General features: G+C 43.0%; 1 protein-coding gene across 1 annotated transcript in view; it reads left to right on the forward strand.

The window, feature by feature from the left end:
* The first annotated feature begins 389 nt into the window (after nt 1-389).
* The window catches only part of WNT3 (Wnt family member 3), a 48,741-nt gene continuing 26,292 nt past the window's right edge, over nt 390-22,838 (forward strand). The window contains exon 1 of the mRNA XM_032202838.1: nt 390-469. Within this exon, the coding sequence (XP_032058729.1) occupies nt 390-469 (80 nt within the window). The remainder of the gene's footprint in view (nt 470-22,838) is intronic.

Here is a 22,838-nt window from a genome sequence, read left to right on the forward strand (position 1 = left end):
CGAAGATGGTTTGTCTGTGGAAGCGAGGGCTAGGAACAAAGTTGTGGGGTGGAGGGGGAGGAGAACATGATTGACAGCCCTGAGCTGAGACTCATCCCTTACCTTGGGCCATGCGGTCTGATTGGCTGCCTGCTGACATCCCCAAGCCCTGCACTTTTTAATAGACGCTTTTGGATGATCTACAGGGAAAAGGCTTGGAGAGGTGTGTTTCTGACAAGCCAGAAAGTCATCCGCACTTCAAGGGACTTTGTTTAACTCTTTTTTTTCTTTTTTTCTTTTCCTTTTTTTTTTTTTTTTTTTTTCCTGGAAGGGGGGCTGTTCTTCATTTTCACACTTAATGTTTTTCTGAAAACTTCGCTGAGATTTTCCCCTTGCACCAGCCTGGACTAATGGATTACCACCTGCTTGGATTAATTTTATCTTTTCTCTTCAGTGGCACAAAGGTCTTAGCCGGTTACCCAATTTGGTGGTAAGATTTCTTCCCCCCTTCCCTCTTTCTATGATTGATTAATGAATTAATTAATTATTAGCTATGGGATTTTTGTGTATGCGTGTTCCTTCCTTTTCAACCTTAGCACTGCTGAGCTGGCCATGATTGCATGTTTGATTCTAAGCATAATTTCTTCAGATTTGACTGGTAATTAATGAAAAGTTTGGGGATTATTTTTAAAGGGCAATGTCTTCGTTTCCTTTTGCTCAAATGGAGTCTTCCCCACCACTCTTAATTTCTCCATTTTCGTCACAGTAGAAATAGGCATTTGTTTTAAATGTTAAGGGATGTGTTTTTATTTTCTTGTGCAATATAATTTTTGTCTGTTGCATGACTGTTTAGCAGGTATTTTCTTCCTTTCCATTAAACTATGATCAATGTTTATTAAAAAAAAATAATTCTATTTTCTCTTCGGCTGCTGCAGTTTTTGGACTTCTTTCTCTTCTTTTGTTGTATTCTGTTATGTGAATTTAGTCCAGCAAATAAGCTGAGAACACAAATGGCACCTGAGAAAATATTCATTAGCAAAATTCCTCAAAGATGGGTTTTATTCTTTCTAATTATGGAAATGTCACTTATTTTCTTGCACTAACAATAAAAATAACAATAATAAAATAATTGGTTATATCTTATAATGTGGCTGTTAAATTATCTGAGTTGCTTATTTTAAAAAATAAATAAAACAATATAAATAACTATATAAACAAAAGGTAATTGGGAGCAGTTTAAAATGAGAAAAATAGGGAATACAACATTTGAGGTCATTTAAACACAGCAGACAGCAAGTTGCATAACAGAGTATTTCAGATAATTTCTGTCTTTATCATGTACGATTTCTCATTGGAATATATCTCATTAAGTTTTGTGTGTGCCAGGTAGGGTCTATAAGCCTAAAGATCCGTAGGGCAAAGAGGGAGATGTTGAAATTGGCACAACTGAGATTCTTCAGTTATTTTCGCCTTTCCAGAAAAGTCTTTTTTTTTTTTTTTTTATTACTGAATTAGATCCTTTCAGTGCCAACATGGAGATGGCAAGAAGTAGGCGGGAGTGAACTTGGAAATGGACTGCCATATCTGGGAATATTTAGAAATGTGAAAGGAAAGCTAATTTTTTAAATAATCTGCTTATTATTGTGGACTTTGAGAATGAAAATGTGCAGTTCCAGAAGAGAAAGACTAAGCATACAATGAGAAGTCTTCGCTCAGGAAGCGTTTAAAAGCTATGCAGGTTCATGAAATGGCTAAATCACAGCATGTTTTCCCAAAGAATTAAATGATTTCCTCGCCCTGAGCGTGGCTGCTTAACTTCAAGGCTTAAGCCTGGGGCAGGGGAGCCTACTGAAATAAAGACCACATCACTTTGATTCCTGGTATCTCTTTTTTCCTTAATCTGGGGACCAGCGTGTCTGAGTGGGGGTGTGCGGTGGGTTGTAGCACAGGTCAAAATTGCGTGGCTGGATCTAAAGGCAACAATCTGCTACTGGAAACTGGATGGTGCAATGGTTCCTGGCACTGGCGTCAGCCCTCCAGGGTTTTACTGGTCCCTGACCTGCCTCAGGCTCAGATACAAATTAGGATTTAACACCTGAATTGGGAGGAATTTGACTCTCAGAGAGAGGAACCCAAATCTCCTTGACAAAAAGGTCTGATTTTCCCTGTGAAGTGAAAATGTTCCCATCACCAAAATGCTTTTCCCTGTTTTCAGGAGAAGACACTGCAGACAGGTGTCTGCACTATGTGCCTTCCCCCAAACCACAGAAGTTCACCCAAAATGAACAATACAGAGGACACGTAAGATTGCTGGTCATGGATGGAAATACCGAGGGCATGGCAAGCAGTGTCCATGGGAAAGGTGGGAGTCAAACAAACTACTCACAGAATTTTGTTCAATAAATCTGCATCTGGCATATCTGGGGCAATTCTGGCAATATCCAAAGTGCTGAAGCATTTTTATTGCACTAAAATGGTGTGGTGAAATGCCCTGTATAGGGCCGAAGGATAAGGGAGAGGCTATGAGAAACAGCAAAGGGTTTTCAAGGTTTCTTGAAGGCTGAAGGAGCAGGAGAGAAATACTGGGGGCCATGGTTTCCTGATTGATCAGGCAGAGACAATGCTTCTTACAGCACGCAAAATTTAAAAGTCTTCTTCTGTCTCACCAAAGGTTTAAATGTCTGCCCTGTGGAGATGAGTTTTTATGTACTGTGTGCTCTAGCATACTGTGATATATAGTGTGAAAAAACACGTGCTTTTCAGGTTGTCTTTTCAATCCACCGCTCTTCAGGCAAGCATAGAGCAGCCTTTGGGGGATGAATCCCATTTGTGGGGTTCAACATGCCCCAAGACACAGGAAGGGAAGCAAAGATGGGAAATGGATCAGCCCAGTCCCCTGCACTGGGTTCCCACAGGTGTCCAAGCCAGGCAGGACAGGACATCATTAGTGCTTTCTTATCCTTGTATAAATCCATCTCTGCTTAATCCGAGATGTTCGGGAATGCTGTGCTGCTTGCAGGATCCCGAAACTGCTGACAGTGCCCAGTCATGCTAGGGCAACCTTTCTAGGTATATTTCTCCTGTATGGGAAATATTTCTGCAGCAAAATCAAAATGGATAATTTCTGCTTTGGGGCATAAATGGGGAAAAAATATTCCTGTAGTGAGGAGGAAGTGTCTGAACATGCTAAAGAAGAAGAAGTGCAATAAGAACAGGGTCGTGGCACCTCCTAAATGGGCTCAGGGATGGCTGTAATAATCCCACTGCTCCACAGTGCAGTCAGATGATGCAGGCAAGCAGGAGAGCAGTGACAGTGTGATAGAAGGGGTAAAAGCAAAAAGACGAATCTGCAGAGGATTTTTATTTTCACTGAGTGCTCAGGAAAGGATCTGTCCCCTCTGGTCATACTATCTAGAGAGTGCACAGTTCAACAGCAACCTTTCAGCTCACATGCCATCATGTTAGAGAGTGGATCCTGTCCCCGGCCTCAGTGGTGAAATGCTACATGCCAGGCAGAGAGATTTGGCATGGGAAGCATGTGGGTGAAGTCTGAAAAGGTGTTATGCAAAATAAATGACTTTGTGGTGCATTCCCAGGTCTGCAGTGCCCAGGCCTGCTGGTAGCAGCGGGATGTTGGAGCTGCTGGGCTGTAAAGCCAACAGGGACAGGGCCTGGAGTTCACAGCCCGTGGTGTTCAGTCACCTGTCCCTTAACAACCAGAATTCTTCCAGACTATGCCTGAGCAAGATCCAGGGGTAGTACAGACCGTAGAAGTAGTTTTCAGTGAGCAGGGGCTGCTATTTTGCCATAGGGCCAACTTTTCACATGCCTTTATCCTATTACAGCAGTGAAAAGGAACAAATGGGGCACAGATGGGAAAAGGTTGTCTATGTGCTACCTTTGAGAATGCTGACATGAGGAACTGAAGCCAGTAAAAGCTTCCACAGATATGTGTCCAATGCTTGCACTGTCTGGGTTACCGCTGCTAAAAGGGAGACAAAGAAGGAAAAGATGGAGAGATGTGGTGAAGCCATGGAGAGCCAGGACTGTTGTCCTTCCTGGCCATGCAGTAATGGCACAAATGGAAGAAAAGTGAGCACCGAGGCCAGGGCTGGCACATGAGCTCCACAGCCAGCAGCCTTGGGTCATGCCAACAGACCTCTTCGGTGCCAGCTGACAGGAAGATGGTGACACCAATCACACCTGCAGTCAGTTTTTTAATCCCAAATGCTCTGCTAACAGCAGGGATAACAGCATATGTGTGAGATGGGGAGGATCAAGGTATGACAGACTTGTCAATGAAGCATATAGACAGAATGACAGCTGTACCAAAAGTTTTCTGGTAATGCCCTGAAAAATTTAGATGAAGGGGAAAATATGTCCCCTGCCCAGAGCTCTGTCAGTGCAGTCTGACAGAGATATTGAGGCCCAAGAAACAGCTAGAAAGTGCTGCCAGAATGCTAATATGTGTGCAGGGGCTGAAGAAGACAATCAGGGAGACAACTCCACCCATGAATTGAGAAAAAAAAAAAAAAAAAAAAAAAAAAAAAAAAAACAACAACACCAAATGCTCTCCTCTTCCATCAGCATCATTCACCTTTGAATGGGGCAAGAATTCTCAAAACATTTGGCATGTGACTAGCCTGGGGAAAGGAGCCAGATTTGGAGCCAGTGGTGAAAACAGGAGGTAAAGAAATCAGCCCCAGTCCTCTCAGAGCTCCTGAGGACACAAAATCAATAGGTCACTGCCCATAGCTGTGGCTCTCACCTACATATACCTACATATTCCCATCCAGTATTTTTTTGCCTCTAAGTAGATCATTTGGCAATTGGCAGAATCACTTTGTCCATGATATGTTATTAAATTTTATTTCCATCCTTTAGACACATTTCCAAGAGAGTCTCGAGGCTTTGGCAGCTCTCTGAGGAGCCCGGTGGCCTTGGGCCCCTAGAAAAAGGCAGACAGAAACTTAAAATCATGTTCTCACCAGTCCCACAGTAGCTCCTCATTAGGAAAAACACATGTGAAAAGCATTTGCGTGTAGATGCAGTTTGAGGTGACATGTAGCGTGTCTTCTTTAGCTTTCAGTGTCTTACCTTTTTGGAATGAACGGGAGACTTCACACTCCTGACAGTCTCTGAAGGTTCATACATTTATATCCTGTAGCCTGTGGGTTATATGCATGCAGCCCTTAAAGCTTTGTTCAAAAGGAATACTTAAAATTGCATTGCAGAATCCACTACAAGAGTGGATTTCCTGATGCAAATCCAGCTGCTGCAGCACTACAAAGGAAATAGAAGACCCCCACATATAATCTTCCCATGGCTTAAAATCCATCCAGTTCTGGGGGAAAATGAATAAGGTAATAATGGAAAGTGTCAGTGACAGAGCTGATGGCACTTATCCTGCAAGCCCAGCGGTGCTGTTCCCACTCCTGTTCTGGCACCTGAAACCAAAGTCCCTCCACCAGCAGCTTGCACTAGCACACAAAGCTCAGAACTGGAAGAGTTGAGGCATAACCTTGTGCCACCTTCTGCTGTGTTAACACTGCCCAGCAGGGAGAGGTAGGCAGCTGGTGGGTAACACTGCAGACTGTTTCCCCTAGGTGTGTCAAAGCTTGGCTGCCAGAGCTCTAGGTGAAGCTACTCCAGGACTGCAGTGAGGCCAGAGCTAATAGGAGAGACACTGGGGTGATGCGTGGCTGCTCATGAAAACAGCTGTAAGCAACTAAGTGGACACAAGTGACAAAGATCTTATGGTTTTAAAGGCTTTCCTCAGCATTTTTTTGCAAACAGGCATGACCCAGAGGTATCCATATCACCACCCAGACAAACAGCATGATTAGTCCATGATACATAGTGAGAGCTTTCCAGGATTGTAGAATCATAATCATAGAATATCCTGAGTTTGAAGGTATCTGCAAGGACCATCAAGTCCAACTAGTCCAACTCCTGGGTCTGCACAGGACCACCCAAATATCAGACAATATATCTGAGTTTTGTCCAAACACTCAAGCAGAAATTCAGGCTTACCAGCTGTGCTGTACTGCCAGCACACTTGGGCAACCCCATACGTTGCCAGAAGAGAGATTCTGAGGATATACTGCCTTGTGAACTTCAACACATTTAAAGCCTTTGCAAAGTTTTATCATGGTCAGCGTCTCTTGTCAGTTTTCTGTCTCACCTATATTACACAGTGCAGTGCACTGGAGTCCTGAGTACAGTAACAGCTTCAAAATGCTACTAGAACACAATAGTAAGGAGCAATAAGAAAGGCATGAATTTCCCTAAACATCAGGAAGTCTCATTCTCTTGAAAACTAGCCATTCAGCTGGAGTGTCCCAGCCCCAGGGATCCACTCTGTCCTGCAGGGCCAACATGAGCTTGGAGCCAGATGGCTCCAACACGTGGAGAAATGCTCTGACTCACATATATTGACTTAAAAGTGTCTCTGCCCTTAAGTCAGGGATCTCTTAACATTCTTGTAACTAAATTTAGAAGCAAATTTAAATGGTCACAAATAACATTTAAGAAGCAGTTTAATTGCAAGCCGATTGCTTTTCATTTGAATCATTCATTAAAAGCAGTACATGACAAAATTAAGCACCTGCCTAAGAGAACCTCTGGAAAAACACTGGAAATTCAGGGGTGAATTCTGGCTCCTTGGTACTGGTAGCTCAGGGCTGCCTGTGGGGTGCTGTAGAATTCACATGGCAGCCATTCTACATTCTTGTCTTGTCTTCTCAGCTCTCATCTTGATGTGACCACTCACCTTGATGTGGTCAGGTAGACATGTCACACCTCTCCAACACAGTTGTATGCATGCAGGCAGGGAACCAAATGAGTAAGAGCAGTGGTGAAAAGGACCAGCAGCAATGTGAACTCACAGTTTTGCTTATCCCAAGCAAAATGAACTGTGTGATGAGCTACATTGGGAGAAAGAGTGTGGCCAGCAGGTGGAGGAAAGCTGTTAGCCTCTGCCTGGCACTTGAGGGGCCTGCACCTGTAATGCTGTGTAGAGACTTGGCCACCCAGTTCAAGAGGCATGTAGAGAAACTAAAGACTGATCAGTGGATGCTTCCAGGATGATGAGGATCTAGGGCACATCGCTCACCAGGGAAGATGGTGGGATCTGGGCTCATTTACTGTGGCCAAGAGGATACTGAGGGCTATTCAGTAGCAGCCTATGGTTTCTTAAAGGGCTGTTACAAACATGATGGAGACAGTCTTTTCCCGCTAGTGTCAGATGATATATCAAGGGACAATTGCTGGACATGAGGAGACCCTCCTTGCTTGAAAGGGTGGTGCAAACCTGGGCCAGCTGATCGTGGAGGTGAGGAGGCTCCATCTTTGGACATTTGCAGGACCTGGCTGCAGCAAGCCCCACCACTCTGGGCTGGTGCAGGGGAGGGTCCTGCTCTGAGCAGATGCTTGGACTAAAAGCAGGTGTTTTAAACTAAAAGAGAGTAGGTTTAGATTAGATGTAAAAAATAAATTATTTACTATGAGGGTGGTGAGACGTTGGAACAGGTTGCCCAGAGAAGTTGTGTATGTCCCATCCCTGGAAGTGTTTAAGGCCAGGTTGGATGGAACTTCGAGAAACCTGGTCTAGTGGAAGGTGACCCTGCCCATGGCAGGAAGGTGACCCTGCCCATGGCAGGGGTTGGAATTAGGTGATATATAAGGTCCCTTCCAATACATACCAATCTATGATTATATGATTCTATGACTAGAGACCTCCAGGGATTCTTCCAATCATCATTTCTCAGTCTATGATACACCCTTTTCCAGGGATAAGAGCAGTGCTACAAAACATGCGGTATTAGACAGTTCTTGTAATATGGAGTCCCCACTATATGTGGTGGTGGGCAGGAGGGGTTTCATTGGGATCCTGGACACATTTAAGCAAACTCAGCCATGTTACAGCTCAAAGCTTTCAATGACAACATACAGCCCAACACCTGTGTCAAGGAGAAACCTGATGGCCAGTCATGCCACCCCTGCTATGCACTACACATCTTCTGTGCCCAGGTATGTGTCATTACAGGTCTTTAGCTAACGTTTTCTCACTAGTTTGATTTTGGGCCTGTAGATCTCAAGCTGCTGCACTTCAGTCACTGCTTTACTGGCTCTGTAAGACCAGGAGAGATGCAAGAATGCCTTCAGCCCTTCCTTTCTTCCTGCAGGCACAATACACAGAGCCTGCAAAGGATTTGACTCTAGGTCACTCAATTGCTTCTGACTTTTACATTACACTTTCATAATTCAGGTATTGCTCTGCGGGTACTTGATTTCCACTGCTGTCATGTAGGTCCATTGAACACTACCCACAAAGCAGGGACATTAACCAGCAGGTAGAAAGCTATCTCCCATCTGACACTGGTGATAGGGTCTCAGTGATGCTCATTGGGCCCTCCCACTGCTAAGTAAACAGTTTAACTTAAACCAGTGTTTGGATTTTGTAGGAAAAGGCAGGAGAAGATCCAAGCAGTAACTTATGAGGAACATCAAAGAAAACTTTAAATATAAAATATTAAAGAATGAAGAACTGCCATGTGTAATGAAAATAAGTAGAAATAATGCACAACACTTTCCATTATCTCTGTTGTGTATTCAACTGGAAAATTCGTTCAACTGAAAAATGTCTTCATCTGATGTGTGCTATACATCTCAATTTCTAGCGATCATCAGCAGACAGGCCAGTCATCTAGAAACGCATCTCACCTAATGTTTACGCAGAAGCTGTTAGTCGATTTGCCAGCAGAAATCTCAATACGAACAAGAGTGCAGTACTCCTTTTGCATCGTGAGAATGAAGCTGCTTTAATCAGCGCATACTTAATGTACATAAATTCTGGTCAGTTGGGTTAGCAGTGGTATTAGTGTCCAGCTGCTAACTCTCTTAGCGTTGTAGATCTGATTTGTCCAAACAAAGTAGAGTTTATGGTAATTTGTCTCAACTTGAAGATGTTTAGAAATTTTTGCTAGGCCTTCATGAAGCATCCCAGTCTAGTCTGGTAGGTTGCTGGCAGCTGGTAGTTGCTGTCCTCATGCAAGTTGTTGTCTTCAAGTGTTTGGCTGGTTTTTGTATCTGACAGTGTGTCAGTGCACACTTTTGAACATTAAAATAGAAAGAATTCTGTGTTCAGAGTTCAGCCAGGCAGCAAAGTGTTTGACAAAAGTGAAGGCCTTCTTGTGCATCCAAAAAATACTTTCATATTGCTGCTATCATTTTTACACTATGAAACTCATGGTGAAGGTTTCTGAAGACGGATTCTGAGCTGATTTTATGTGTGTCCATATGGATACCATCATGTCTCAAGACATACAGTCAAACTTGGGAAATAAGAATCTTGTATGCTGGCATTCGTTCTATAATCACACTCTTACTCTCAGTTTCCTAAAGGCAATGACTCTAAATGAAGCTTGTAATGGAAACTGTGCCCAGTGTGGCATAGATCTGAAGAGTTATAAATTACTTGTGAAAATACTTATCTATGGCAAAAGTGCAATGGGATTTATCTTCCACAAAGATAGGATCCTACTGTATGCAAATCATCAAGGCACAATTTGCTGCTGTAGGAAAGATGTTGCCTCTCTATAAAGAAGACCTCAAATTAACCTACTTTAGATCTGATCTTGGGAAGGATGAAATCATCTTACTGCTCTCTGTCTATGGACAGAGCGACTCAATTTATGCAATCTAAATACCTATTCTCCACTGGCTGTTGCTGGGATGAGACAAACCTGATGTAAATCAGCTGCTGCACATGTCTATAATCTCATTCATTATCAGTTCCCAGTATCACTCAGTGGATCTATCCGTGATTTTCCTAAAGGATCTGAAATGGGAAGTATTAGTCAGAAAGTTGGCTGTATGTTTAATTTGCATATCCCATATACACACAGATTAGCTTATGTCTCTTAGTCAAAATTTAATTTTAGCCTCCTGCTGGCAGATGCAATTTAATTTTTTTGATGACCTAAGATTCATTTCGTATCTACAAATGGAAGTGGTTTAATATTACTAAAGTTTGGAGGTTAATATTAGAGTAATACTGAACATAATGAAATGCTTCTGATATGGGGGTATCAGGCTATATTATTTAAGCCTGTTTCCTGGAATTTTCAGGCTAAAGGCTACATCCAGAGTGCAACATGGTGAAAATCACTTCCTAGTACCAACCATGGGGCAAAGGCTAAGAAAAATTTTGCTATGATTAATGTGCCTCTTTAACACTACACATGCTCTGACTGCACATGAGTTTACACATTTTTGTTGATAAAATACATTTGTTATTAATAATAATAATAATGCATATCTATCTCCACTGTCACCAAAGAAAAAACTGTGAGCCACCTTTGGCTGAAAGGGCTTGAAAAAAACAGAATATTTACCCTGTAACAAAAGTGTTCATCTCCAGGACTGTTAGTGCAGTTGCTTTGCCATCTCTGAAGACATGAAAGAACTATGATTTGCTAAGCAAATTTTTCTATAGAAAAGGAGAGAAACTCTTTCTAATTCCTTTTCTAAAGATAGGTTTCCTGATTTGCTAATTTGTCTTTTTCACAGTTCTCTGAACCTTTCTGGTTTTAATTAATCTTACAAATGTAATCAAGTTTAACTGGCATCTTTCCCAGTACTTGGACCTTTTATTTTTGAAAGAGAGATACTTTTCCTGAGCCACTGTAGTATTGCTTTGGCTCAGACACCAGAGATCTTCCTCTTCCATTTCAACAAATAGATTCTTCAAGTTTAAAACAGAAGAGGTTAGTGTTAGCTGATAAATTCTTGATTTTTTTTTCTGCTCTGATCCCATTTCTATGTCTCGTAAACATCCAGTTTTCTTGCAATTACTTTCTAGCAATTGTGAAGAATAATAGTTAACAAATTTGCAGTGATCCTTGAAAACTGTCACAGGGGGCATTTCACAACTCCATCGTGGTCCCATTGGGTACCACTGAACTCCTCACTCCTTATCCCTCTCATCCTGCTGGAGACATCTGCAGCTACATCTTAGCTGCCTTACTGACAAGGGCACATTTATATCATGCTACAATTTTGTGATTCTGTGATTTTTGAATTGCAGAAGTCTAAAACGAGATGAGAGCTTGTTTTCCTCCTTGGACTATGGTGGCAGACCAGGACAATGGTCTCAGCTGAAATGTCTGCAAGTTCATCAGATGACTCTCATCATCTGCATGTGCAATGTATCTGGGTCACGACCTACCTGCAAACCTCACACAAATATTTATATTATTGTAGGAGATATTGTTTCAGCTTCAGCCAATAGTTCAGATATCCCATACCTCAGCTGTGTCGTGATCAGATACATGGTATCTTGTACTAAGGAACTACATGGTAAAGTAGGAATAGCTAGATAACAGGAAGAGACAATGATGATAATGCTATAATCTAAACGCTAAAAGGTCTGGTTCTTGAAGTTCTTGAAAATCGACCCTTCATATCCGGAGGAAAAAACAAGTCCTCCCAGATGTTCAGAAATAACATTTGCTACATTAACTTTGCTGCCTTTAAACACAGTTGTTACCAGAAGCAAGGTAGACATGGCATTGCCATGGTGGTGTCTTCCACCATACCGCTAGTACTAATGCGCTTACCTGCACTGCAATAATTACTTTTATTTAGTCTAACCCACATGTCCTGGGTCAGAGGTTTATGGACACATCCTTAACAATGATCAGTACAGCATCTGTTGTCTTACGGCCTCCAGATTTTGTGTCTTTGGTGTCCAACCCTACCTGTGTTCTAATTGTGCTTCTCTCTTACTGCATGCATTCAGCCATTTCTTGAGTAATATCAGGCTTCAGGATTCTTAGTAATAATCAACAGCCCATTTCTGCCTGACATTATGCACTGTATAACAAAATAAGAAGTTCCTATCTTCCACCAAGTTTTCCAGGGTATTCTGAACTCAGTTAAGCACAATACACCTGACCTTGGCCAGAAAGAATGCCAGGTCCCCAGTGATTAAAAAGAACAAATTTCTGGGTGAAGTTTCTCAGCAAGAATCAGACCTTTAAGAACAGATATCATTTTTCAGATTGATTCTTTCCAATTGGTTTCCTGACCATAAAATGTATGCAAGATGTAAACAGTGATGTGACAAAGCTTGCAGATGTAACACATTACTCTGGGTGGTCCAACATAAAGGTGACCACAGAAGGCAGGAATGGATGGCACTCATTGGATGATAAAATACCAGATTAATTGTCAATGACTGTGAAGTAATGAAAACTGGGATAAGGATCCCTAATCTGCACAACACAGATAGAGGTTAAACTTTCTATTACAACCATCTTGGAAATTATGTCCATTATTATGCAATTATGTAATGAACAGTTCTCTGCAATTGCTAGTTCAGTGCTCAATAATTAACGTGCAGAGTTGTAAACCATCTACAAGCTTTGCACCTTGCTGCTCAGCTTTCTATGAACATGTTTGTCAATTGACAGCAGGTCTGTTAGGAGCTGTTGCTGGATTTTTTCTCAAAACAGAAAGTATCAGCATGTCATTATTTCAGTCCATTATTGCATCCTGAGGTCTGTTTGCAGTCTGATCATTGCATTTTCCAAAAATGGTTTATGAAATGAGAAAATCACAGAGACAAGCCAACAGCAACAAGCAAGCAAAAGGGTTGAATTGCTTCAGAAGATGAGACAATATTTACCTTAGATTCTTAGCTTGGGGGAAGACAATTATGAATGAATACCATACAGGCCGTGCAGATCTTGAATGATGACAATTGTGTGCCTAAGAAAAGAAGGTTATTTCTTGGGATACAAGAACCAAAGTTTGCTAAAGAAATTATCAGCCCTTGGGTTTAAACCTTCAGGGAGGAGTGCGTAGTTAGATTGTGGAACTTGTACCCAGGCAGTGCTTTGAGGGCTACATATATCATGGGGTAAGAAATGACTTAGAGAAAATTACTGAGAATCACATCACTGGTAGCCCTTAAACATAATAGTCCAGTAATTAGCTTCAGCTCAGGAAATCCAAGGATTTCCTGAATCCAGAAAAACAGGACTGCTGGAACCTTCAGATATACATAGCAAAGATAACTTGCTAAGGAAAACAGGATACTGGTAGCTTGACCTTTGAAGCAGACCCAGTGTGTTGACTGGTTCAATATATTCTGCAATATTAGGGCATCTTTCTAGAAAACAGCACCCCTCTTCTCTGAGTGCTGCCGTCTTCTCCATGGGAGGAGAGTGGCTGAGGTTTCATTTATCACAACAATAAACCACAAGGACTAATGGTAGATCTGGCTTTCAAAAGATTCAGCTGGGCTTTCCCACACTTCATCTGACATAAAACACTTTAAGAGCGAGTTCATCCAGATGTGACAGAGTTAGGTGCCTTAGTCCCAGCTATATTGCACTGGATGAGCCCACAGCACTTGCTGTCTCCTCGTAGGTCAGGGCATATCCTTCTTGGGGTAACCTCAGGCCATTCATAAGAGTACAATCACCCCTGTTATCTTCAATCCCTGTCTCAGGGCTCACTGAAGAAGTCTCCAAAAAGAAGTAACACAAGCATACAGCTTAGATCACATCCCAAACTGTGGGACAGTTGGGTGGATATGGTAATTCCCATCCACAGTGTTAAATGGGATATTCTTGTAGTATCTGATCATTGGGCAAATGCTTTCTGATGCTGACATTGGTGCCTCACAGTGGGTGATTTCCAGAGAGTTGGTACTAACCACTTAATGAAGTCAACCACTGCCAAGGCCTCTCTAAAACAACACCCCAATTGGAGGCATGCAGAGAGGGATTGGCTGACCAACAGGGGATAGCCAGAATCCCTGCAGACCTAGCTTGAGAAGTCTCTTTTCCTTCCCTTGATTTCTGTGAGACTCCCTTCGGGAATGACTGTCCCACCACCTCCTCTTCCCTGGTAGGAAACACAGCCTTCCAATGGCACCATTCTGGGAGAAGATGCAGAAGGGAAGGCAAATTTGAGTCGTGGTCTCTCCCATTGCTGCAAATGCTTTTCAGACAGGACTGGCAGTGTGAGTGTTGGAAGAGGCAGCAGCAGCACCAACAAATGATGTGGTCTTAGTCACAGGCAGTCTATATGCAGAGCCACAGCCCTGGCAGTTTGGAGTGAGTGGATCTCCAGATGAATTTCAGCATCTCACTCTTTGGAGAAAAGATTCTGCAGTGCTGAAAAATCTTGCTGTGTTTATTGCAGGCACAGCCTGGAAGCCAAAGATTTGCATATGCAAATTATATGCATTTATGTAAATTACGGAGTGAATAATATTATCACAGCCCATGCAGAATACGTTCTCTCCCATGGCGAATCACTTGATTGTGTTTTCTAAACTGAGAGTGACATTGCTTTGACCAGGCATTACTGAACATAACATTTATATCTGATACACAGAACATAAAGGATCCCAGTTCCTGGACACACACCCTTGTCAGCAACTTTATTCAGGCTGCATTCATTAGGAAGAGAAGCAGATTCTAACTCCCAGGCCCTACCCCCCTTCCTCCAATCCTTCTAGCATTTGCTGGCAAATAAGTCAGAGCTGAACCTTGTGAGATGCCAAAACAAAGGGGTGGAGGCAGATGCCAAATCACTTTCAAGCCCATGACAGAGCCCTGAGTCACCCAAACTGGAGCAGCTCTCCCAAAATGGGCTCATCTTACAAAACTGCTGTTGCTGCAGCAACACTAATCCACACACCAGTAGGCAGAGAGATAATGCGAGGGATGCAACTGCAGATTCATTTGCTTAACGCCATGCTCAGACAAGAGGAAATGATAGTAATCTGGAGGGATCTGCTTGCTCTGTTATGAAGCACTTTGTTGTGGGGACTCCTCCAGCAAAGAGCCTCTGACATTAGAGGGAACTGGGCTTGGCACAAGCAAAGGGCTCAGGTCTGACCCTGCTCCCTGTACCTTGGCTGGGCAACCCCATGAGCTGATTTAGGTCGTGGTTTGCCAGAGTCCCCTTCTCTGTCCAGGCTAGGAGAGGACTTCTCCGCAAGGCTACTTGAGACCCTGACATTTCAGCTGGACATCGTGCCCCATGGCCTGAGGAGCACTCAGGTCCTGCCCCCAGTTCCTCCATAGCAATCACTCATGTCACCACCAAGCTCTGTGGCCAGCAGTGCTACCGAAATGACCCTCTGCAAACCCTCCTTCTCCTGGCTCCAAACCAGGGACCACCTTGTTCCCACACTGCAGTAAAGAAGGTATTTCCAGGGCCAGGCAACAGTGCTGGTACCATCACCAAAGCCTGGTAAGTGGGGTAATATGAAAAACATTTGCAAATTTGCATGTAGGCTGATGTGGGTCTGTTGAGGAAATACATCTGGAGGTTGCACAAGCTTTGGCAGATAACTGTACTTATTGCTGTTTGCTCACTCACCTCATGATCAAGCAGCAGAGGAAAGCTGAGTGTCCCACCAACTGGACTCAAATTGGCCTTTGCCAGGGCTCTGACTTGACCAGCTCAGAAAGCATTATAAAACCTCAGGAGAAAGCTGCAGTCCCCCTACAAGAAGGAAAAAGGACCACAAGAACAAAGAGTGGTCGGCAGGGTGTTAATGTAGAAGCACCAAGGATGAGAGATGTGGAGGTCAGGATCATGCAGAAGAAGACTGGCTTCAAGGGAGTAAAGACAACTTGGGAGACTGTAAAGAGGGTTGGTAGTAGAAAAGGACATTGGACCAAGCTGTTTCTTCAAGGACATGGGCAGGACAGCTGAGGATAGAGTACATCCACTGACTTCTGGAGAGAAAAACAGAGCTGGGGAGACAGTGGGAGCTTTAAAGGGAGGCAACATGGCTCAGGTGACAAACAAGAGCTGCATGAATACCAGGAGGCAGGTTATAAAGAAACAAACAAAAACTTTCAGTGCCTTGAATAGGTCTTGGAGGCAGAGAAGGGGGGAACGGGATGGTTGGAAACAGGAAAGCAAAGGTGCAGGTGACGTGAGAAGAGGAGGGATAGTTAAGGCAAGAGTAGGAGGCAAGAGGACTGCAATGAGTAACAGATCAAAGGAACGGAGGCAACACCAGGAGTAGGAGGACTGAATGTGACTGAGTGAAGTGTATGCAAAGGAAAGATATCTGTGGAATCAGAGGCTCTCCCATTAAAAAGAGAATGGATTTTAGGGTTGGATTTTCAACAGGTGATGTCAGGTGATAACTCCCCAACTGGAAACAAGAGGATTTCTAGGACAGGTGTTAAAAAAGCATGGTTTATTTCAATTTTGGTTCAGCCTTACATAATTTTGTAACTTTGTGATTTTGCCTTGGCAGTTCCCATCTGTGTTGACAGTGCCAGACTGAAGAGGACACAGGGAGAAAAGAGGAGAAATGAGAGATAGAGAGGAGGGTGAGAAGGAATGCCTTAGCAGGTTGGGTTATGCTGTCTCTGGACAAACAGAACAGATGCCAGTTCCTGCTTCCAGCAATCTAAGAAAATTCAAACAGGCAAATGAGTGGGAGTGCTTGCAAGAGTCATTGCCATTGTGGCAATGGCATTCAAACCACTTGGTACATCCTGTTTTTTGTCCTGTCTTCCCCTGCCATATGTCTCTCCATCCTCCCCTCACAATGTAATAAATCCCAGGACTTTTTCAGTAAGTTTTGTCCCAGCAGCCCCATGACAATGCTTTCAATCCATCAGCATTAAATCCATGGTGTCTTGCTGCTGGACTAAATATTTAGTCACAAAACCACAGAACAGCTCAGGTTGTAAATGGCTTCTGGAGACAAGGTAGCCCAACCCTCCTGCTCAAAATAGAGTCAAATAGAAAACAGAGCAGGTTACCCAGGATTGTGTCCAGCTGACACAATGAATATGTCCCAAGGAGGGACACTCCATGATCTCCCTAGGTAACTTGTCCCAGTGTTCAACCACCCATACAGTAAGAGTTTTCTTCTGTTCAGACAGAATTTCATGTGTTTCAATTTGTCCTCATTGTCTCTTGTCCTGTTACTAGACACTCAGAGAAGCCCAGCTGTATCTTCTCTCTGCCATCAGGTATTTATACATTGACAAGAACCCCCCAGAGCCTTCTCTACCCTAGATACACAGTTCCAGCTTTCACAGACTCTCCTCATGTGTCAGGTGCTCCAGTCCATTAACCAGCATAGTGGCCTCAAAACATCTTTGCTCCTCCATCAGCTGCACAGTTGTTTCGTTGTTCCACACAGAGTAATGAGAAGATAATTTAAATGCTCTTTATTCTTCTTACCTGCCCACACAATGTCTAGAACTGTAAGGCAGAGCTAAGCGTTCACCTGCTGGACTCTTTTAACTCCATCCATTCTGTGCCTCACCCTCTGAATCTGCTCTCATCTTAATAGAAAAGTCTTTTGTTGCTCAGAAGCTCAACTGTCACTTCACTTACCTAAATAAGTTACCTGCATAGCATTTGTGCATGCAGATAGAGGAACTGTGGTGATACAGGTAATGGTACACAACTCATGCATGGGTGACTCTGTTCACTGAGCATTGAGCATTCACGTATTTCTGTTATAGTCAAACCCACCCTGAGCAATGAGAAATGAACAGAAGTCCGTGACATTCAAGGATTCCAAAACAGCTTTTCTGAATTTTTCTGTAAACAGTGTGCAGGGCTCTGGTTTTGCAGGGCACTGCTATGGGTAAGGTACGTGTTCCTGTGCTAGCTTGTGTGAGAAACATCTCTGTGGCTTTTTAAACAGCATATTGGCTTTTCCTACTTACCTTTTAAAAAACACCCTTCGTGGTTTTTGCTTGCACCCTCATACAGCGTTTGTGGAAATCAAAAGTCAGTAAAAGCCATATAAGACAGATATGTAGGCACAATTTAAAGCCCTGTGTCTAGACTACATGTCTAGACTGTGGTCCAGAGAACCTCATCCAGAAGCAAACAGGTAAAACAGGTCAGTGCATCATGTTCTAAAAGCACATCATTTTCTCCATTTGTTACAAAGGGAGCCTAAGTGGCTAGCTTAGATGGAGATGTTCCTAATGGGGACACCTAAGGGTTAGTTCCCTCAGCCAGACATCTGTTCAGTCTAAATTGATCATTGAGGCATCACTGAAGGTGAGTTATCATCCAGTCACAGGTACTTTTTTTGGAGTGCAATGAAAAGCACCCTCCCACAGGTGCCTGTTCTTTATTGACCAGAGGAGGAACTAGCACAACCAGCTGCAGCTTTGACAACTAATATTTAGATATCTACAGCTCAGAGACAAGTGTCTGTCACTAAGAACTTCACAGCCACACTGAGCAAGCAAGCATATCAGCCTTGTGGAGTGCTCAGTGACTAATCATATCATAGAATAATTTAGGTTAAAAGAATCATCTGTAGGTCTCTTACCTGGAGGTGCTACACAAAGCAGCCCCCTGATCATCATGGTGGACTCTACTGGACTCCCATCTATATGTCTATATCTTTCTTGTTCTAGGGAGCCCAAAATTATCTCCAGATAAGACTCACGTGCTAAGCACAGGCAAATAACCACATCCGTTGACTTCCTAGTTGCTTTCTTGCTAATGCAGGCCCAGGATGTGGGGTGACCTTTTTTTCACGGGAGGACACACTGTTGACTCCTGCTCTACTTACTGCCCACGGGGATACACCAGTTCTTTTCTGAAAAGCTGCGTTATAGTGAATCAACACCCATTCTGTCCTGTTGCATGGGGCCATCCCACCCTGGAAGCAGGGCTTTGCATCTGCTTTCTCTAAGCCCCATAAGGTTCCTGTAAGCACATTTCTCAGCCTGTTGAGAATACTCTTTCAAAGACCAGCCCTGCCCTCCAGCATACCATAGTCAGCTGCCAGTTAGATTTTGAGCCACTAGCCTTTGAACCCAGTGGCACAGCCACCTTACAGTCTATCTCTCTAGTCCATATTTCACCATTTTTGCAATAGAGATGCTATGGGAGATAATCTCAAAGAGCTTAATAAAGCTTCAGTAAATGTTATTCACTGCTCTTCCCTCACCACAGAGCCAGTCACCTCATCACAGAGCTGTTAGATTGGTGAGGCACAATTTTCTTATGGTAGATCCATGCTGGATGTTCCCAATTATATTCTTGTCTGTGATGCGTCTGGACAGGGATTCCAAGAAGATTTGCTCTGTAATCTTCTGCAACCTATGCTGTAGTTTCCCACATGTGACTGCTGAAGGTGGTTCTATTGATATGCCAATTTTGTTCCACGTTTGCAAGATGTAATATCAATCATATTTAGGATCACCCAACAGAAAGACCAAGGGTCAGCTACATCTTGGAGGGGGCTGTTTATGACCTGATCAAATATGCTGAACCCTTGAAGTGTATTTAGAACTGTTGACTCATGTTCAACTTGTTGTTGACCACAACATCCATATTCCTTTTCACATGGCTACTCTCTAGCCTCTCATCTCCTAGTCTGTACATATACCCAGGGTTGCCCCATCCCAGAATCCAGGATGCAGTCCTTTCTCTTGTTAAACTTCATATGGCTGGTGACTTCCCAGCCCTGTAGTCCGCCAAAATTTCTGTGCAAGGCCTCTCTGCTCTTGAGGGAGTCAACAGCTCCTCCTAATTTAGTGTCATCTGCAAACTTATTTAGTATGCATTCAAGTCTTGCACTCAGGTAATTTATAACACTGAAGAAAACTGGCCCCAAAATAGAGCCCTGAGGAACCCTGCTAGTGACCAGCCACCAGCCTGATGTAACTCAATTTACTCTATCCCTTTGAACTTGACCCAGCAGCCAATTGTTCACTCATCATATTATGTACTTGTCTAGCTGTATGCATGGACATTTTGTCCAGAAGGAAACTTTGAGAGATAGAATCAAAAGCCTTACCAAAATTAAAAAAAAAAAAAAAAAAAAAACAAAAAACACCGCATCTACTGACTAACTAAATGGGTAGCGTTGTTGTAAAAGAAAAGTGAGTTCATTAAGAAGGACTTGCCCCTTGTGAACTCATGGTGGCTGTGACTAATGACTGTTGTCTTTCAATAACTCCCAGAATAATTTTCTCCATATTTTTACCAGGCACTGAAGTGAAACTACAGGCCTGTAATTTCCAGTGTCTTCTTTCTTATCCTTCTTGAAAATTGGAACAACATTTACCAGCTTCCAGTTGACTGGGACCTCTCCAGATTCCCACGACTGTTGAAAAACAACTGAGAGATCTTGCAACAACATCAGCCAGCTCTTTCAGTACCCTAGTATGAATCCCATCAGGCCCCATAGACTTATGTGCATTATCCCTGGAAAGAATAATGCACAAGTGCTGCAGCTGTTGGGCAGGTGCCTATGGAGGTAGGAAAGCTTCACCCTTGGAGGCCTAGTGTTAGTGGTTATCCTGCTTCACATCACAGGTTGGGCCAGAGCTTCCAGAAGTCTGTTACTGCCATCCTGTTGTGTTTTTTCACAACAGGTATTGCTCTCCTTGCCCAGCATATTAATCAGAAGCTCAGTTCTCCTCACACACATTTCCCTGTCCAGACTAATGGATAGAGTAAATATGGCCAGGTACATGGCATCCACCTTTTAACATAAGAAATATTTGTTGTTTTAACCAAACATGACTCAGAGAACCCAAAGCTGAGGGGCTATGGGATGTTATCAAGCTGCATTATAACAGTGGGACTATGTGATCAAACTGCTCTAATCTGTTAATCTAGAATTTTCTGGATGTTTTAGTATTCTTTGCTGGAAGTTATTTTAAACCATTTACCAAATGCAATCATAATCTGGCAATCCTACTTTACAGATAGATACAACCTGACAATGACTCACTGTAACAGATGAATTAATATTGCTGTAGCCTTACTGGTTTTATAACCACATTCTTCCAGCATTGGTAGTTCTTGCTTTTCCATTAGCCAGTTTGCTTCACATTCTCCTCTCTCCTTTTGGCAATGAAATATCCAGCAACACACTTTTTTCTGCCTCCAAAAAGAACTGATGGCAGTGAAGAGCTCTTCTTAGCCTGTGTGATTGAAACTCCTGTGCATGTCATTTAAACACTGCCAGTATCTTAATCTTCCTTCCGTTTGACACAAGCATCTGAACTTAATTGATTTTTTAACTATCATCACTAGATTTCCAACCACATCTACACCACTATCTCTGGTGCACCTTTGTGCCAGGCCCCTGTAAGAAGGTAAATGCTTTTGAAGACTTGCTAGCTTGAAATGATGGTTGCTACTTATTAATTCCATGTGACTAGAGACAGTGTTTGTGTCTGTACAATAAGAAACGATCCTGGGGAACATAAATTATTATTATTTTGTTCACTTTGGACTCTTTTCACTCAAAAAAAAAAAAATAGTTTAGCAGAAGCTGCAGGTCTTCCTTCTGAGGACATAACTTTGCCACAGTCTTCTCAACCACAATGTCTTGTGTTCCTCATCTTCTTGTCAGAAATTAATGTCAGCACATACAGGTGTCTGGACTGCTCTCATGAAAGTCACGTCAACTCACTCCCAGCCACGCACTCCTAGCTCCATGCTACACAACTGTTCACATGAGCTAAGAGGAGGCAACCAAAGTCCCGATCTAGGAAATATCTTAGTCTCCGACAAAAAGGGCTTTGTCTACATGGGAAAAGTGTGGAAGCTGCTTTACAAACTGGGTGTGCAGGGCATGAGCCATGCTTGTAGCACAGCTATAGCAAATGCCTGAGAAGTATGCTTTCTCCACACATTTGCTCTCCAAAGCAAATTATCCCCAGTAAGGATGGGGAACTAAAAGATGCAAAGGCTATGCAGAAAGTCTGAACTAGATCAGTTAACCGATACAAGTTTGGTCCAGGGACACTCTTCTCAGAGATGTTGCAGTTGCTACAGGGCCCAGCTTGAGATGCAGGTCTGCTCTGGGCCCTGCAGCAGGGCTCTCTGCTTTTGAGCTATCATGACTCAAAACCCAACTGAGACTATTAAGAAGGTGCTCAGAAGACAGACACTGCAGGACATGGGGGGGAACTGGCCAGTCTCCTAGCGTGGTGGGAGCAGACCCCAGTTTCCCCTGGTGTTTGCTCACTGTGGATGCTTCTGCAACACGCCAGGCAGAGCACATGAAAAATGCTTAAAGCTAACTGCTTTACAAAGCTTGTTTGGATAAAAAAAGGAATGAAGCAGATCCAGCAGAGGAGGTAGGACAAAGAAAAATCCACAGGGGACAGAGGAACATTCCTCAGTGCTCTTTGAGGAAAACACTTCAGCATCACATGCCATTGGCATGTACTGGGAGGATGTTCAGTATAGCCATTATGGGGAACACAACATCCTCCTCTGTCCCCTGCACTACGGACTCTGGGATTCATGTGTGATCTGTAGTTGTCATGTTATTTCCTATGTCCCTCCATGTGTAATAACTTAATGACATTTTACCAAAAGCTAATGGAGGAATTAACTTCAGTTTAGAGGGGAAATAAGGGATAAGTCCCCCTCACACTACATCTGTATCCAAGCTTCTCTAATGCTGCCCAAGACCATTCACTTTATTTTGCTGCTTCTGACAGCACAGCCACTATAGATCAGCACAGATGACCATTATGGCATAAATCCCACCAAAACACAGACCATCTGGGCTTTCCCTTTTTATGAAGTTGTAAGACAGAAAAGTAAAAAATAAATTAAAAAAAAAATAATAAATCCTTTTTTTGCAAAACCAGGCAGGTCTGTGTGCTGCAACCACTGAATTTGATCTTTTTACCCCAAGGGTGAGAGATTCATTTGTATTGGCTCAAACTGTTCTTTTCAGAAAAGGACAAGCTGGATCTGAAGACATCCAGTTATAGAATCTGCAACAAGTGTTTGACATTCATCTTTTTCTTTGACTTGTGCCTTTGCATTTTACTGGTCTGAATTCCTACTCG

This window comes from Aythya fuligula, chromosome 24 (genome assembly GCF_009819795.1).
Source record: "Aythya fuligula isolate bAytFul2 chromosome 24, bAytFul2.pri, whole genome shotgun sequence".
NCBI lineage: Eukaryota > Metazoa > Chordata > Aves > Anseriformes > Anatidae > Aythya > Aythya fuligula.